An 18,974-nucleotide genomic window follows, 5' to 3' on the forward strand; every position below is an offset into this window, starting at 1 on the left:
CGTTTTTAGAGTTCATCAATCAATCCATCAATACAAGGTATAAAAACGCACAACTAACAAAAATTATACCTCCATAGTGAATTAAGGGTTGTTCCTTTTCAAACCAAGCAATCCTCATATCTTCAATCTTCATAGTTACTGTATTCCCATTGAACATGATCATCACACTTTGTGGCACTAATATATGTGGATTATATATAGTCCATGCAAATGTTAAAGTGCTAGTACAACATCCCTACATCAACAGTCCCAAAAGAATTAGTCTGTTATAACTACACTAAAGACTATGTAGCAAAACAATATGAATCTTTTTTTTAAAAAAAAAAAACATTATTTGTAAAATAATGAATCTCATGTCTTTTTGAAAATACACAACTAAAATCAATATTTTGGATTTATCTGATGTGACATTGTCTGATTGTTGGGTTTCCTTACCAATGTCTTCGAGTTATCCTAAGTGAACAGCCATCGCTCTAAGCAGTCATCGGTTGAGGTACTGACCAACCCATTAGATGAATCTTGAGAATCATCGAGGATCTACCAATTAAAAGAATTTTCAAAATGATATTTTCCATTTTCTTTCTATTTCTCTTCTTCTTCGCGGGAGTAGCATTTTGAAATAATTTCCGCAAAAACCTCACAACCACGTACCAATCAAAGGAATCTTCAAAATGATATTTTTTATTTTCTTTCTATTTATCTTGTTTTTTTTTTGTGGGAGTAGCATTTGAAAAAATTTCCACAAAAACCTCATGACTACGTGGAAAGAACCACCAACAACCTTACAACCATGGAAACGAATGTCAAACTCGCGAGTTCTCTTCCCCTAGATGTTGCTCCTCAACGCTGCTAGTCTGTGTAAATAACAAATACTATCGCGCAACTCTTTAGAAACTATGTCGAAAATGAAACCATTTGCATATAAACCAAAAAAAAAAAGTTAATATACAATGCCATGACCAGTTACAAACATAAGTTTTAGTTTTTGATTTTAGCGGCAAAGTTATTAAAAAAAAAAAACAAAAAAAGGATTATGAAGCAAATAATTTAGTTATATATTACATATGTATTTGTCTGGTTTGGCAAATTTAGGGACCATTTAAAGGATAGACTTGTGAAAAAACTATAAAAACCTCTTTATGCTGCTGTCAAAGTTCTGCCACACACCTAATTAATGATTGCGGATGCTTATCATCCCCAATCAACTTAATTTTTTTTTTCCCTTTTCTCTCGAGTTGGGCCGGGTTAGTTCGGGTCGGGTCATTTCTAATCCGGTTTATTGGATCGGGTAATTGGTTTTTTTAAAAGAAATAAAACAAAAATAATTACTTCTTCTTCTTCTTCTTCTTCATAGCGTGCTCTCTTTCTCAAGCTCACTCTTACTGTTCAATTGATTCCTCGAAAGGAGGTAAACTTCATCACAATACATTCTTTAGACCTGAAGTTTATTCCTTTTCAAAACCCTAAGCTGTTCCCTGATTTTATTGTAGAAACGTTTTGAGTTAGATTACTTAGGATTTTATCGCGGATTAGTCTGTATTTGAGTTGATTCGAGTTGAATTAGAGAACCGTAACTTCGTGGCTGTGTTTTAGGAATGATACTGCAATGTCCTGTCTCTTCGTCACTTAGCTGCAACCTGAATCATCGAACCAGTAGTATCGGAAACATACGAGTAACAAGAGTCAACGCGAGTCAAAGGAACCATTCAAAGAAACTCACTAAGAATCTCCGTAATCCACGCCGCACCAAGCTTCCCCCTGATTTTGGTGTTAATTTGTTTCTGAGGAAACCCAAAATTGAACCAGTTTTGGATGATGATGATGGTGGGCAACATCAAGATGATGATGATGATGCTGTTTTATGGGAAACAGAAGAAATAGAGGCGATTTCGTCGCTTTTCCAGAAAAGGATTCCTCAAAAACCGGGTAAACCGATTCGAGTTAGGCCTTTACCACTTCCTCGACCTCACAAGTTACGACCTTTGGGTCTTCCAACTCCAAAGAAGAACATAAGATCAGCTGCTTTGTCTTCTGTATCGAAGCAAGTTCACAAAGATCCGAGCTTTCTCATCGGTTTAGCTAGAGAGATCAAGAGCTTGCCTTCCTCTGATGCAGATGTCTCTCTTGTTCTCAATAAATGGGTTTGCTTCTTGCGTAAAGGTTCACTCTCTATGACCATTCGAGAATTGGGTCATATGGGTTTGCCTGAGAGAGCTTTACAGACATATCACTGGGCTGGAAAGCATTCTCATTTAGTCCCTGATAACCGGATTCTCGCTTCCACTATTCAGGTCTTGGCGAAGCACCATGAGCTGAAGTTGCTTAAGTTCGACAATAGTTTGGCTAGCAAGAACGTTATCGAAGCAATGATCAAGGGATGCATTGAAGGCGGATGGTTGAATCTAGCCCGGAAGCTTATACTGATCTCAAAGAGTAACAATCGTATACTCGACTCGAGTGTTTACGTGAAGATGATTCTTGAAATAGCTAAAAACCCTGACAAGTACCATCTTGTGGTTGCTCTTCTCGAGGAACTGAAAGAAAGAGAAGATTTAAGATTGAGCCAACAGGATTGCACAGGTATTATGAAGATCTGTGTGAAACTGGGAGAGTTTGAGCTCGTTGAATCTCTCTTTGACTGGTTTAAAGAATCAAACAGAGAGCCAAGCGTTGTAATGTACACTACGATGATACATAGCAGGTATTCGGAAGAGAAATACAGGGAGGCGATGAATGTGGTTTGGGAGATGGAGGAATCAAACTGTCTTCTTGATCTTCCAGCTTATAGAGTAGTCATTAGACTATTTGTGGCATTGGATGATTTGGGAAGGGCAGTGAGATATTACTCTAAACTTAAAGAAGCTGGATTCTTGCCAACGTATGATATTTATCGCGATATGATTAGCCTTTACACCGCTTCAGGGAGATTGACAAAGGGTAAAGAGATATCTAAGGAAGTTGAAGATGCTGGATTCAGGTTGGATAAAGATACTTCATTTAGGTTGTTGGAGCTCGAAAAGCTAACAATGTCTCAGTAAAGGAACTCCAATTTTGTTTTTCACTATCAGTTTCAATGTTTTTATTTGAAAATTTTAGCATTGACAACAATGAAGATGTAAAGATAAGTACTATAGTAAATTTTATTGTTTGAAAGTGTTTGCAGACAAAGATGAAAGTGGAAACTTCACAATGTCAGAATCAGACATAGCAACTATGTTTGCTTCTGGAACTGATTCTGGTCCATCCATCGATGGTTTGATCACTGTAATGAACAAAATGTTGTAGAACAAGGTAAGAGCTAAGAGAACAAAAGCTGAAGTTGTGAGGAACGATCCGGACATCTCAGGTGGTTCTTCAAATATGATTGGATCATTGGTTGTGACGACGTCTGGTGATGTCTTGATGATAATTCTTGGTTTTTCATCAGCTTGAGATTCGATTTGTTGATCAAGCTGTTTCAGAGCTTCTCTTGCTTTATCTCTATCGATTTGAAATCTCTGTGAAGAAGAAGAAGAAGAAGATGAAGAAGAATCGTCTCTTTCAGTGGCTTGGACAATAAGCTTCAGATGTCTCTTCTTCTTCTTATCAATGATTCCTCCATGTACGTACCAGTTAAGAAACTGTAAGCCTAATAGCACCATTTTCAGTTTCCTCTGTTTCTTCTGCTAGACCACCTCTTTGGTTCATGATAATTTGTGTGTGTGTGGACATTGTTGATGGCAAAGTTGTAGATAACTTGATTTCTTAGGTTTTTTTTTCTTTCTTGTTTACACTGAAGTCTTATATCACCATTCAAAATTGGGCCCGTTTAAAGTTTATTCAAGGCTTGAAAGGCCCATTTGCTCAAAAATGTGTAATATAGTAATTTAGCAATCAGAAAAACAACCAAGAAATTTAATACCGAATACGTAAACTGATTTATGAAAAACTGCTCACTCGCTCGCACACACACACATATTGTGTTCAAAATATAGCATTACATCGATAAATCTCTTATAAATAAAATAGTATATATATATTAAGTTGTCTTTTCTTAAAAAAATACTCCATTTAAAGGAGATGAGATCTTTTGGACAATGAAGATTGGTGAAGAACATTGCCGGAAACATCATAGTAGATGAAGTTTACTTTGGAGCGAGTGATGTGAAGAGACATGAAACCTTGTCCATCGTAATACAGTTTGAGTTCTTTTGGATCCCATGGCAGAACAGTTCCTCTCCATGCCTTTGATCCTCCTCCACTTGTCAGGAATTGAGTTTCACTTTACGAATACAACAGTAAAAAAAATATTATTATTATCTTATATGATCATATCCATGTTAATTTAAGTTGGATCAAAAGAATAGGTAAGTAAAACTAGAGTTACGTACCCTTTAGTGCCAATGTGTTGCAAGCAGTGATCATGTCCGTTAATGTACAAGTCCACTTTATTCTCCTTCAATAATAGTTTAGTTATATCATTTGTAGAATAAAATAAAATTAAAATTATATGTTAGCTGGAAATTATGAATGGTTTTATATTTACCTCTAGAATTGGAAGAAGTTGACCTACGAGCTCTTGAGTAACACCGTGCTCACCTGCGGTTTTGATCCCGTGATGTCCCACGACAAATTTCCATGTGGCACGCGATTTTTTAATCGCTCTATCTAAATCCTAATGTGTCAATAAAAGAAGTTAAACTTATAGTAGAAAGTTTCAAAAGACGATGGAGATTTGTGATATGAAAGAAACTAAATGTGATTACATGTAGGAGGTTTGAGATGTATCTATCTCTGGGTAAGACATTCCTCCAATCGTAAGTGTGGTCTTTTGGCTCAGTAAAGTATTTTTCTACAAATGGATTTGTGTCCACGAAGAAAAACTCCACCATTCCTATAACCAATAAAGAAACCAAAAAAAAGAAAAACACTAAATAAAAATTGATTTGTACTGTGTAATATATTAATTTAAAAGTATATATAAAGAAGTAGATAATGTGTCACATCTTTTATAATTTAAAAAGTTTACTAAATTCGAAGTATTTTTCAAAAAGGGACCTGAGGATAAGACGAAAGATCTGCGACAAAACCATCTCCAATCTTTTTGGGTGAGAACATGACTTAGTTGGGCTTCAACATTCCCCCTGTAATCATGGTTACCCAAAACTGCAACAACATTTGAGTGTTTTAAGTCTCACGCACGCGTTAATTAGGCATATACTACACATTTTAATTACTAGTAATAAACATGTATGTGAAACTTGATTTGAAGGATGTGAAAAGTACCTGCATACCACTGTTTTTGGAGACTAGGGTGAGTGTAGATATGAGAGAAAGAGGCTTCAAAGGAAGGATCAGTCTCTCCTTTTAACCCGTCATCGTAGAAATTATCTCCTACTGATACCACAAAATCTATGTCTAATTGCTCTCCCACTATTCCCATCTGCCAGTTTTCCAATTTTTCAATTTTAAAATATCACACAAACAATTTTTATTTGTTTATTAGAACATTTTATCAGTTCATGCAAAAGTAAGTCAATTTACTTTAATTTCACATTAAAAAGTTGAAACTATATATAATGAAATTGAATCTAAATTTACTTCTTTGTCATGAGTCATGACTACATTTTTTATATATATAAAAAGACCTTCATATTTTTTTTAATCACTTTTCTGTTAGGAATATGCTTTTCTTTTTCTAATCATTAAGCGTATCAATTCGTCAATAGCCAAAAATACTTTCACGAATATGCTTTTTTCAACTAATGTCTACATATATATGTTGCGTAGAATGAATGACTTCTTAAAAGAAAGATATATGGACGCAACTTTATGCTCATATGTATTATTACATTGAATGTTTATATTTTTATTACGTGTTTCAACTTTCAACAATCAAACACTATATGGAGAAGAAAAAACATATAACCGGATTAAACTAATCACACCTTTTCACCAAAAATCATACCTAATCATTTGGGCGGTGTAATATATGTATGATATATATCACAAACACATAATATATATACAGTTCTATATATCTAACGAATCAAAACACCTATGATTCTATGGAACATTAGTGTTCATGCTTTTGTATAGTCTCCATGAACGCATAATTCCACGAGGTGAGTTTTTCGGTTATAATTCGTATTATAACGAAATCATAAATCTTAAAAGCAAAGTTTTATCAAATGCATCACATATATAAATGTAAATTCGGTGGTGACCGGATGCAAATGCAAACCACTAAAAACTGTAAATTGAAAACAAAGTAATTAAAAATTAAGCACCTGGTGTGCAACGCGAGATTGATTAAACTGTCCTTCGCGTCCCCAATCTCCAACGACCAGAATACTGAGAGAGCCATCAGATTTCGTCACCGGATGTTTCAATCTTTGGAGCTTCGACAAAGAACCATTGATGAAGAAGACACATAGAAACATCAAACTCATATTAAACCATACACCCAGCTTCATCTTCCTTCTTAATTAGTTATTTATTTGAGAAATCCACCACAATGCATACAAATATATATAGAGAGAGATGTCTTCGTAACAATTAATATAGATGGATTCGTAAGAAAAACATGGTCGATAAAATAGTCGAGGAGATTTTTTTTTTCTTGGTCAACATTTTCAAGGAAATATATAATCATTTCATTACCGTAATTAGAGTAGAGCTTTTTTTTGGTAATAATATTATATCTTTGATGGGCCATGCGTGTTACTTGCACATTTATTTAGGTCAAAGGTATTTTTTCGCCTAGTTTATTTTTTAATTACATTTCTTTTTCTTTTTAAAAATGCTTTATTATATTATATCTTTCCCTAAAAATCTCTAACATTGATATTTCTGGGATCTTAGTAAGATGATCTGTATCTGTATCTCTAACATTAACATTAATCATCTTACTCATATATCTGTATCTGTATGAATTTTGTATTAAATTAGTAAAAAAAATCAAATTACATATGTTTTTTTGGGTTCAAATCACAAAGACAACTATTAAGGATTTCTTTCTATATGTGAGCAAAATAATCTATATACATACAGTAAAACCTCTATAAATTAATAATGTTGGAACCAAGACATTTTATTAATTTATAGTGATATTAATTTATCTATTAATTATTATTTTATAGTTTAAATTAATAATTAATAATTTATAGATATATTTTTAATTGTTTAAATTATTTAGATTTATGAATTGAGATAATTTTAGCAAAATAAGATTAAACTTTTAGATATTGTCAATTTTATGGTATTGAACTGAATTTTTAATATTTAGAAAACATTATTGACAATAAATTACAAAGTCACTTATATACATGACATAAATTCAAATTTATGAATTATAAAATCAGTTATAGTACTTTAATATTTTATCTAACTATCAAAATATAAATGATGCATATCTAGAAATTGAAAACTTTAAATTTTATAACTATTTTTATGATCTACTATAGAATAATTATATCATTATAATTTGAAAATACAACATAACAATTGTTTTATAGATTGAAGCTTTAAGAAAAACATACATTATTATATCATCATACATGTATATATATATTTACATGGTTATTAATTTATGATATTATTGAGATTATATTTTACATGAGGATATCAAAAAAATTATTAACTTATAGTTTTATCAAATTTTGTTATTTTTTATACTGATCCGACTTTAGATTAACAAAATTTATTAATTTATAGTGTTTATTAATTTATTGAATATTAATTTATGGATGTTTTAGTGTATAGTGGAAATATGATGGGAATGAATTATACGACGTAACGTGGACACAAGAACTATATAGGTAGCTTCTAGAATTAGGTAACTTTCTTTTATGGAAAGTAAACAATATTAAAACTAAACTATGGGACTAAATTTACGTCTCCATGTATGAAAATACTCTTTCTCACACAACAATAAAAGTCAAAAGGCCACGTGANAAAGGATTTCTTTCTATATGTGAGCAAAATAATTATTTTGAATAATCTATCTATTTTTTTTTGATGAGATTGAAAAATTTATATAGTGGAAATATGATGGTAATGAATTATACAACGTAATGTGTACACAAGAACTAGGTAGCTTCTAGAATTAGGTAACTTTCTTTTATGGAAAGTAAACAATAGTATTAAAACTAAACTATGGGACTAAATTTACGTCTCCATGTATGAAAAAACTCTTTTTCATACTTTAAAATTCGAAAATAATCACACAACAATAAAAGTCAAAAGGCACGTGAAATATACACATAATAAACAATGAACGATTAATAATAATGTTGTCTTAACTCTTTAATCAAACCATCGATTAGATATCGGAATAAACACCCTTTTTGTAAGTGCTCCATCGATGCAAAACGCGACCAAAACCATCGTAAAAAACGACGCGTAGTTTAGCTTCGGATATGTAAACCGACATGAAGCCTTGTCCATCGTAGTAAAATCTCATCTCTTGAGAGTCCCACTCATGATTCACATCTCCTTTCCAAGCCTTGGATCCGCCTCCACTTGTCATAAACTGTATTCCACTATACACAACATAACAACGCATTTTCCTTACGTTACATATCCATACGTATTTATCCTTATTAATGAATCGTAACGCAATTATTTAATTAATAACCTGTTGATGCTGCTTATGTGCTCCAAGCAATGATCATGTCCGTTTATATAGAGATCCACTTCATTAGCCTGATTTTTTCACGAAAACTAATTACTTGTTTTTCATTTTTAGTATTGAACATATATCCTTTAGTAGTTTATGTAAATTACCTCGAGGATAGGTAAAAGTTGTTTCTCAAGCTCTATGGTTACTCCATGGTGACCTGCACTTTTTATCGTGTGATGGCCTACGACTATTTTCCATTTTGCCATTGATTCTTGCAATGCCACATCGACATCCTATATATTATTAGTAATTATCGTTTTATGTACCGACTAATTAGGTCAATGTTAATCACATGTTTTCGATAAATATAACTAGCGTACGGTAGAGTAAGAAACAAAAATAGTTACCGTTAAGAGATTGGTAAGGTACTTATTTCTTGGTAATACGCCTCTCCAATCATAGACATGGTCCTTTGGTTCATCAAAATATTTATCTACGAACGGTGTCGTGTCCACGAAGAAAATATCCACAAGCTCTACAAAAAAAAGGTTAGGTGTTAACATAGTCCTCTTAATGAAGAAGATATTAATTTTTTTTTCCCTTGGTAGTTTACTTACCGGCGTTAACAACGTATGATCTTAAACAAATCCATCGGCAGTCCAAATCCCTGAGTATGGGGCTGAGTTGCGCAGAGACGCTACCTCTATAATCATGGTTTCCTAATACTGCGCGAGGGAAATAAAATTTACAAATAAGTCAATATTATAATTTATAAAATAATAAGTAAATATAAATATATTTTTTTGTAGTGAAATAATTTTTTTTCTTCGTAAAATGAAAAGAGAAGAGATGGTTTTATTGTTAGAGTAATAAACAACATAATTACTATAACTGGATATCCCACTATAATTTGTTTTCTTTGTAAAAATGAAAAGAGTAGAGATGGTTTTATTGTTAGAGTATAAACAACATAATTACTAGAACAGGGTATCCCACTATAATTTACGTACCACTATACCATGGTTTTTGTAAGCTAGATGCTGTGTAAATATTGGTAAACGAATCTTGAAATTGAGAATCATATGGACTGATTATTCCGTCATCATAGAAGTTATCTCCAGTCGATATAAGGAAATCGATATTTATATCCTTCCCTATTTTCCCCATCTGAATGCAAACAAATTTATAGTCGATAATTAGTAAAGTAAATCACGCAAAAAAAACAAAAAAAAACTAATCAGTCTTATTAGAAAATTATACAGGATTAAGAAAAATAGCATTAGAAACAACAACAAATGATAACGATATAAAATTTCATGAATATATATATATATATATGTATTGTCGTTTTTGGAAAATTTTAGCTGCGATAAACTTGTCCATTTTTTTTTTAGTTAAACTTGTCCATTGCACGACAAACTAAAATATAATAATACAAAAAAATTGTGAAAAAAACAAAAAAGTCTCCAATCAGTGTCTTACTTTAATCAGAAGCATTTACTTGTAGGATAGTAGAAGCAACCAAACTTAAAAACGATAACGTGGAACTGTAAGACTAACGCACAGCCTTAAGATTATTAGTTCCACGTAAGTTACGTATGAAGTATGAACTAAAGATTATGTAAGCAACTTCCCCACTCGGATAAAACAAAATAAAATCTACCTCAAAAATGGACAAAAATATACAAATATATTTTTATAAAGTGATATAAGAAAATGAATATTTTTAAAAATCCTCCAAATATTATTACCTCTAGCTCCCACTCGTTATATTTTAATTATTATTCAGAATTATATCTGTTAATACGACTCCAACCAACACTTAAATTATTCAAGCAACACATACTTACTACAATAGCTAATATTTAGTAATTTACTCAAACGATGCATTCGACGTCAAGAAAACATAATATTACACGCTTCTCGGTTCTTCTAATAATATAATGAAGTACTATATGATTTATCTAATCATTTCCGTCATCTCGCTTAATTTCTCTCTAGCTCATAATTAGTTCATGATTACGCCATAAAAACTTGAGTTTAGCTTAATTCACAGACAAGGAATAAGTATTGATTTATTCATAAAACAAGGTCATATCTACACACACACACACAGTTATATGTACCTGAAGAGCTACTTGAGACTGGTTATAAGAACCTCTTCTTCCCCAATCGCCGACGACGAGAAAACTGAGTGTACCATCGGGTTTCGGTGGTTGAACCAACCGTGGTAGCTCCGCTGTTGAATTGCAGGCGGAGAATATAATAATTAAACCGAGAACAGAAAATATGAGTTCGATGGGCATAGCTCTCAAGCTATCCATCGAGAGACTTTGGGGGACAAAATATTGTAAAGGGTGATGGTGGATTTGTTGTGGCTTTGGTATTTATAGCTAGTCCAAACGTGGCCACGTTTTAGAAAATAAAGGCAGAAAAGTAATGTATTAATGTAATAATTGTGAAGTTATGTTCTCTTGACGATTTTACGTTTTAAGAACATATTATCATAATTGACCACTCAAACTAATAAAAATGGACTTTAGTAACAATTTGCACGTCAATTTAAGGGGGAGGTGGATGAGTTTTGAAATTAGGCGTGAATGTTCCATATTTATGTGACGTGGCATATGTATATATTGTTCCACAAATTGTATATGTATTTGACATTGCATACAATTTTGTTCCCATATATATCAACAAGGAAAGAAGTTGACCGGATCAGAGGGTTCCTAAATATTTGGAAATTGCATGGATTTTGATAATTCCATAAGATAGAGATATCAATTTATCAATGATGTATAATATTCCTCTACCATACAAGAGTCATATAAGCCGAAACCGAACGGGCACCCATACCATTTCGGAAGTCATATAAGATTTTCAATTATTGATCTTTGTGTTCATGTGTTTTTCTTATCTTGACAAAATCCAAGAGACGTACGTCGACAACAAATATATCCAAATGGCATGTGAGAGTCGACGAAAACTTCCAAAATGTTGTCCATTATTTTTAGATCGCATACATGAAAATACATTCATATACAGAGATACATATGCTAAAATAAATAGCATCCACGTATAGATGATGTCGGATCTATCCGAAATCTCAAATGAGATTCTAGGCTTCGGAATGATGATCACGAGCGAGTATGAATATATAAAATATATATGTTGGTTCTCAAGGTGTGTTATATATTTTTAGTTTTATACCTAGAGTTTTAGGAAGCATTTATACTTGAGAAAGATTGACCGAGTTTGTAATGTTGGGATTACAGCTAATATAAATACTTTTAAGTTGAAAATGGGTGTTTTATACTAAGTTGTACTGTAAAAAATGAGACAACCTAAAGTAAAATGGCAGGTTTACTACTTTCATTTTTGTTCATAAGTAGCTTTGGTGCTTATTAAATCGGAATCCTAAGACTTTCAATTTTTACGGAGTCGTGTTCTAAAAAATTGATTGAAACTCAACCAAAATATATGACATCACGTTCAAAACTTTTAAGACAATTATGCTTTTGGGGTTAATTTTATTTTGAAGAATCATTCAGTTTATCAATTAATCGGGATACAAAAAACACACACAACAAAAAGAAACATACTATTATGAAGAAGGATCTGTTGTGTAATTACTATATAACAATGAAGCAACACGCTTCGGCAAGACAGGAGATACACGGCCATCAACACTCTGATTTCCAGAACCTCCATGTTGTGTAGAAGGAAGCTTGGAACGTGGTCTATTACCCCACCACCACGGATAACCGATCTTGCGGAAATAATGATCAGCGAGATGCCCTTTCCAACCACAACTCGTACACAAGCTCTAGATCAACTACCTTCGGATGTGTGGCATTGCCATTTGGGTCATCATTCATCTATGGTCATGGAGATGCTGAATTTATCAACGCTTAGTCGTACTAGTGTTTTTGATTCCAAGAAATGTGACGTTTGTATTCGTTCCAAACAAACACGAGATTCGTTTCCTTTGAGTATTAATAAAACTTCTGCGGTTTTTGAGCTAGTTCACTGTGATTTATGGGGTCCTTATCGGACACCGGCAATTTGTGGTTCAAGATTTTTTCTCACGATTGTAGATGATTACTCACGTGCTGTGTGGCTTTATTTACTACCAAATAAATCACAAACTGCAACTACACTTCGTGATTTCATCTCCATGGTTGAATGACAATTTGAAAAACAAGTAAAGACCATTCGCAGTGACAACGGGGCTGAATTCTTAAGCCTTAGTGGTTTTTTCCGTGAACGTGGTATCGTTCATGAGACGTCTTGTGTGGGTACTCCACAACAGAATGGACGGGTCGAGCGTAAACATAGACACATACTCAATGTTGCTAGAGCTTTGCATTTTCAAGCTCACCTTCCGGTTGAATTGAAGTAGCATAATATTTGGATAACTCCAAATATTTTATAAGTCTTTTTATTATAATTTAGATAATTTCCTTTTAATTGTTTTAGGGTTTTTGTAGAGTGTTTAGATTTATTATAAATAGTTGTCTTAGGTTTTGTATAATGGAGAATAATTGATTATTGAATAAACGTTGTTTTAAGAGAGCTTTGTCTAAAGCCTAGAGAGGAGGACTCTCAACCCTAAGAGCTTGTGTTCAAGCCCTGCAAGGAGGACTTGCAAAACCTCGTCGATATCGTTTCCGATCTCGGCCTTATCTTTATTGCTTCTTCGTCAAGTTACGACGTTCTAAGCAAGATCCGTTCGTGAATCCGAGTTCTCCTAGAGATCTAGCGTTCTCGTCCGTTATTAAGCTTCCGCTCTCCATCATGAATTTTGGGGGTTTTGTGTTCTTACAGCTGGTTATTTGTTTAATAGAACGCCCACTGCTGTTCTCCATCATAAAACTCCGTTTGAGATGCTCTACACACGACAACCACCTATGAATCATTTAAGGGTTTTTGGGTGTTTGTGTTACGTTCATAACCAACGACATGGTGGTGACAAATTTGCCACTCGGAGCAATCGCTCTGTTATTATTGGTTACCCGTTCGGAAAGAAGGGTTGGAAGGTCTATGACCTGGATAGTGGGGTTATATCAACATCTCGTGATGTTGTTTTTCTGGAAATGGATTTTCCATTTGCGATTGTTTCATCGGAGCCTCCATTGTCGTCGACCCCATTATCTCCTCTACAGTACGTATAGAACGATGAGGATGCTCTGTTTGATCCTTCGCTACCTCCACAGCTCGACCCTGTGGTTCGCGGTAGCGCTGTATGGGCTGAGTTGAGTGCTCCTGCCACATCTCCGGACCTGTTACCTTCTCCTATACACTCTACTCGTGTGAGTCCAATGTCATCATTACCGAAGATTTTGGATACGAGACCCCCATCCCATATCGTTTCTAATTCTGTTCCTCTCGATGGTGATGAGTTGTGCGAGAATGCTTCCTCCACAACCGACGACAACACATAACCTATGGGACGAGGCTGTCGCAAAAAATTTAAGTCTACTCGTCTTCACGGTTTTGTGACCAATACGACTCATGAGGGATGTGATGGTGATTTTGTTGATTCTTGTTGGTATCCTATTGATTCATATGTTGATTGCTCACAATTTTCAGATAGTCATCGTGCGTTTCTTGCGGCTATAACGTCTGATGTGATACCTAAAACCTTTGCTGAGGCAATGGAGGATGAGAATTGGCGAGAGGCTGTTCGTAGCGAGATTACATCTCTTGAGGACCAAAGTACATGGACCACAGAGACGTTGCCTCCGGGTAAGAAAACTTTAGGCTGCAAATGGGTATTCACTTTGAAATACAATTCTGATGGTTCTCTTGAGTGTTACAAGGCTCGTTTGGTTGTTCTTGGTAACAATCAGACTGAGGGTCTTGATTATACAGAAATTTTTGTGCCAGTTTGTAAGATGACTACCGTGCGGTCTTTCTTGGAAGTGGCTGTTGCTCGGGATTGGGAAGTCCACCAAATGGATGTCCATAACGCTTTCTTAGATGGTGATTTAGAGGAAGAAGTTTTCATTCGTTTCCCTCCCGGTTTTCGAACAGATGATAAATCACAGGTGTGTCGTCTTCATAAGTCTCTCTACGGACTCAAGCAAGCACCGCGGTGTTGGTTTTCCAAGCTTTCGACGGCTCTTAAAGAATATGGTTTCCAACAAAGTTTAAAAGACTATTCGTTATTCACTTACGCGGATGAGGAGCGATGGCTACATGTTCTTGTCTACGTCGATGATCTTATTGTGACTGGGAATTCTTGTCAAGTTATTTCCGAGTTCAAGGCGTATTTGAGCTCCTGTTTTCATATGAAAGATCTTGGTATCTCTAAGTATTTCTTGGGTATTGAAGTCGCTCGTAATTCTACTGGCATGTATCTATCTCAATGGAAATATGCTCTTGACATCATTTCGGATATGGGCTTACTTGGGGCACAACCTGTCTCTCATCCGATTAAACAAAATCATACGTTGGCGCGAGCTACGGGTGAGCTGTTACCAGACCCATTTCGTTACAGACGTTTGGTTGGTCGCCTAATCTACCTTGGTGTTACTCGCCCTGAACTCTCCTACACTATTCATGTTCTATCTCAGTTTATGCATGCTCCGCAGATGGCATATTGGGAAGCTGCTCGTCGGGTGGTTTGTTATCTCAAGGGCAATCCCGGTCAAGGTATTCTTCTCCGGGCTGATTCTGAACTTCGGATTACCGCTTGGTGGGATTCTGACTATAATGGTTGTCCTTTGACCCATCGTTCACTTACCGCTTGGTTCATTCAACTCGGTGGTTCTCCGGTTTCTTGGAAAACACGGAAGCAGGAGGTGGTTTCACGCTCTTCCGCAGAAGCAGAGTATAGAGCCATGGCCGAGACAGTTTGCAAAATTCTATGGTTACGTGAGGTACTCGCTTCTATGGGTGTTGATTGCTCCACTCCTGTTCCGTTATTTTGTGATAATGAGTATGCTATTCATCTTAGTAAGAACAGATGTTTCATGAACGGACCAAACATGTTGAATCCGATTGTCATTTCATTAGGGATGAGATTGTGCGTGGTGTTATGCTCCTCATCACGTTTCTACAAAGGTTCAACTGGCTGATATTCTTACCAAAGCACTTGGTCGGAAGGAGTTCGATTCTTTTAAGCTCAAGCTGGGTATTTGGAACCTTCATACTCCACCTTGAGGAGGGGTATTATGAAGAGGGATATGTTGTGTAATTACTATATAATTGTTGTATAGTTTAGCTATTTCCTATTCTGTATCTAGGTTAATGTTGTAAGCACATATATAAGGGGCAGCCTTCTTCACGTTATCGATAAGAAACCTTTTACACTAAACAAGGTTTTGACACATACCTCTAGCATGGTGACTCAAAGATGTCCCGAACCCTAATAATGCTCATATCATATATATTTGCAATCAGAAAAAATTAGTGTGGAAACAAGAAATAGTGGTATGTTATAGTTCATCATCATCACCATAGTTGCTTCTTCTTTCCTTATAATTGAGCCCATAATACAAGAATATTCATATATCATTATACAGAAAGCTCACAAGTTGCCAGATCTTTGGCGGTAATGTTGTTTCTAATGAAAATCGCATTAGAGAAGCCGTGCTCATAAAATCTCCAAGAACAGTCATGTATTGGTTAGAAGACTTGGTTTGTGAGCTGTGACTATAAATTCTTTTCGGTTGATGAAATATTACAAATCGAGCTTTCATGTTTTGTTTGAAAAATATGTGTTAGGGATCGATATTGGCTCAAAACTATTTGATATGCATGGTTGAATGAGCAAACACCTTAGAATATGAATCATTCAGTCCAATCATGATTCTCCACTTCATACTTTCTTGCTGAAATTGAAAGTTCACTAAAAACACTTAACTTTCCCCTTGTGATTCATTTGAACTTGGTACTGCTCTTTTTTTCTTCAATTTAAAATATATATCATTTTGTATTGATTTTGGTGTTTGCTTAAAACACATTTTCAATTGTTCAAAAGGATGTTTGATTAATATTAATTTCACTTGCAATTCGATGAGGATATTAGTTATCAATTTTACAAAACAAAAGCCTATTTATTTATAAAGGTGTGGTTGCATATCAAGAACCAAAAGACTTCTGCATATTTGAATGACTATAGTCCAGTTAATGAAAGTAAAATCCAATCCATGGTGTATAGCATCAGAGCTATAAGGTCCGTTGAAAAGAATTTTTTTTTAAATCCTGTTCGAACTGTTAATCAGGAAAACTCCGTGGAGATTATCATTCATACATACGAAGTATATATACAGTACATAATGTAGATAGGATCGTATCTATGCTAACTATATATCGAGATTGACATATATCCAAGATTCTGAAGGATCTTAACTAACACGAACAAATCTTCACAACTCTCGTAGTCGAGTGAATTTGTATTTGCTGGTGAAAGTAAGTATATAATCTGAGTTTTTTTTTTTTAATATTATCTATGAGGAAAAAATTACAAGGGTCAATTCGGTTCTTAAGTTAAATATTATTTTTTAATGTTTATCCAAAAGAAATGTTACATATTGTTTACTATTATCCGGCTATAATTAGACAAACAGTGTTCCATCTTATTGTTCCTAACCGTTTTAAACCATTGTTGATATTGCATTGAAGGAAAAAAATGCACAGATGTGTAATTAGACTCTTCTTTTTTTCTTAACCAAAACAAACAAAAAAACTCACTTTTTCAAATGGGCACCCAAAACAAAACAAATTGAAGTTAATTCAAATTAGAACCAGTCGAAAAAAGATGAAGCCCAATAACATCCCAATTGTCTAAAAGCTTGTTTGAAACGGATTTGATATGAAAAGACCATATATCACTTATGAATTACCGAAGTACCAATAGCAGATTTGATATGAAAAGACCATATCACTTATGAATTACCGAAGTACCAATAGCAGCTCAATACCAAGTTCCGAGTGTCAACCTTCATTGACTTGAACTAAAATTGATTTCCACTCGATTTTGCTCATATCCACCTCAATTTAAACTGAAGTGAAAAAGTAAATTGCAACCAAAATAAAGTAAATATTATTACGGCAGGACAAGACAAGACTACTGGTGGTGAACAAAGAATGGAACATCTTATTGGGTTGCCTTCCGACTATGCATACAAAAACATGTATAGTAAAATAATATAGTGCTTAGACAAAGTATAGTCATTTTTAGCTTAAATGTAGAAGAAAAAAGTAACCCTATCTAAAAAAGAATTTATGGTCCCAATGGTCCCTAAATATGAAAGAATTTAATATATCATTGTTAGCTTAACCACTAATAGCATTTTGTGTAAGTTTGTCGATCTCTTAGTAGTCGTACGAATGAAGAGAAGCAAAATGTGAGGAAATATATATCACTATCTTAGATATTTTTGATTGGACAAAAGATGAAGAAGATATGTGGAATAATTATTTCTAAAGTATTTGCACTTTCATTACTATAAATATCCTCTTGGCTGGTAGGAAGAAATTAAAAAATTTACGAAAACAGATGAATTATAATCGCAATGCACTTTCACCGACCAGCCAATGAGATTCAATTCTTGATCTATATTTTTTATCTAAATGGATGAAAATTTTCACTAAACTAAACTATAGTACTTATATACAAGTACGTTTAGCTATTGCCTATTGTCTCCTTCTATATGAAGTAATTAAAATATATCTATTGACTTGTATGTATCGTTCCCCATAGGTAACAATGTGAATTGACAAAACAGATAAATAAAAACATATCAAGCAAAGTAATAAATCATTAAAGGAAAACAAACAAATAACATTTTAAGATATTTCTATCGTTTATCTTTTAGACTAATAATTCCAACATTCATATATAATAGGAATTTCCCGTATTACGTACTGAGATATTAATTCTCATATCATCCAATAAGTGTGTATATATTACACTCGGTCAATGTATATATAATATATTAGAAGAAGAAAAAAAGACAAAAATAGGAATCTTTGGCCTTTAGAACTTTATAAGCCCAACAATTCTTAAGATTATCTCCATCAAAGCATCTTAGTAAAATATCTTAATACAGATTTTATTCTTAATTTTGAAAAAAGTGAAATTAAGAACTTTTTAAGAAACTTTAATATTTTATAGGTCCATTGAAAGTTGTTAAATTTGAGATTCTTAAATATATTTTTCTTTGTAATTGTTATTATGGTATTTTGTTATAATTTATAAGACTTGTATACTTTTAAAAACTGAAAAATATTGCACTCAATAAAAGTTTAAACAAACATGGCATAAAGCCAGTTTAAACAAACATGACAAAAATTGGAGATAGGATCTGTATACAAAATCTGTCAAAATCCCCTCTTTAATACTATCGAAAACATGAAACTT

At 33.8% G+C, this 18,974-nt stretch overlaps 4 protein-coding genes across 5 annotated transcripts; 1 reads left to right on the forward strand and 3 right to left on the reverse strand.

Annotated features, from left to right (window-relative positions):
• LOC104789948 (pentatricopeptide repeat-containing protein At2g01860-like) lies at positions 1,245 to 3,153 on the forward strand. Of its 2 annotated transcripts, none has more exons than XM_010515617.1 (2): positions 1,245 to 1,408; positions 1,491 to 3,153. In XM_010515617.1, exon 2 carries the CDS (start codon positions 1,596 to 1,598, stop codon positions 3,036 to 3,038), a length of 1,443 nt encoding a protein of 480 aa, XP_010513919.1. In that variant the 5' UTR covers positions 1,245 to 1,408; positions 1,491 to 1,595; the 3' UTR covers positions 3,039 to 3,153. The 2 variants fall into 2 exon arrangements, with proteins under 2 accessions (XP_010513919.1, XP_010513918.1); XM_010515616.2 differs by having other exon boundaries at positions 1,247 to 1,408; positions 1,594 to 3,153.
• On the reverse strand, positions 3,113 to 3,747 carry LOC104789947. Its single transcript, XM_010515615.2, has one exon. The coding sequence runs from the start codon at positions 3,639 to 3,641 to the stop codon at positions 3,141 to 3,143; it is 501 nt and encodes a 166-aa protein (XP_010513917.1). The 5' UTR covers positions 3,642 to 3,747; the 3' UTR covers positions 3,113 to 3,140.
• LOC104789949 (purple acid phosphatase 7-like) lies at positions 3,874 to 6,598 on the reverse strand. Its single transcript, XM_010515618.2, has 7 exons — positions 6,270 to 6,598; positions 5,266 to 5,422; positions 5,038 to 5,145; positions 4,746 to 4,873; positions 4,526 to 4,654; positions 4,371 to 4,435; positions 3,874 to 4,261 (listed from the first exon to the last, which is right to left on the reverse strand). The coding sequence occupies exons 1-7, from the start codon at positions 6,453 to 6,455 to the stop codon at positions 4,051 to 4,053; spliced, it is 984 nt and encodes a 327-aa protein (XP_010513920.1). The 5' UTR covers positions 6,456 to 6,598; the 3' UTR covers positions 3,874 to 4,050.
• On the reverse strand, positions 8,087 to 10,981 carry LOC104789950 (purple acid phosphatase 8-like). Its single transcript, XM_010515619.2, has 7 exons — positions 10,729 to 10,981; positions 9,613 to 9,769; positions 9,220 to 9,327; positions 9,010 to 9,137; positions 8,767 to 8,895; positions 8,618 to 8,685; positions 8,087 to 8,522 (listed from the first exon to the last, which is right to left on the reverse strand). The coding sequence occupies exons 1-7, from the start codon at positions 10,924 to 10,926 to the stop codon at positions 8,303 to 8,305; spliced, it is 1,008 nt and encodes a 335-aa protein (XP_010513921.1). The 5' UTR covers positions 10,927 to 10,981; the 3' UTR covers positions 8,087 to 8,302.

The sequence above is a fragment of the Camelina sativa genome, chromosome 6 (genome assembly GCF_000633955.1).
Source record: "Camelina sativa cultivar DH55 chromosome 6, Cs, whole genome shotgun sequence".
Classification (NCBI taxonomy): Eukaryota; Viridiplantae; Streptophyta; class Magnoliopsida; order Brassicales; family Brassicaceae; genus Camelina; species Camelina sativa.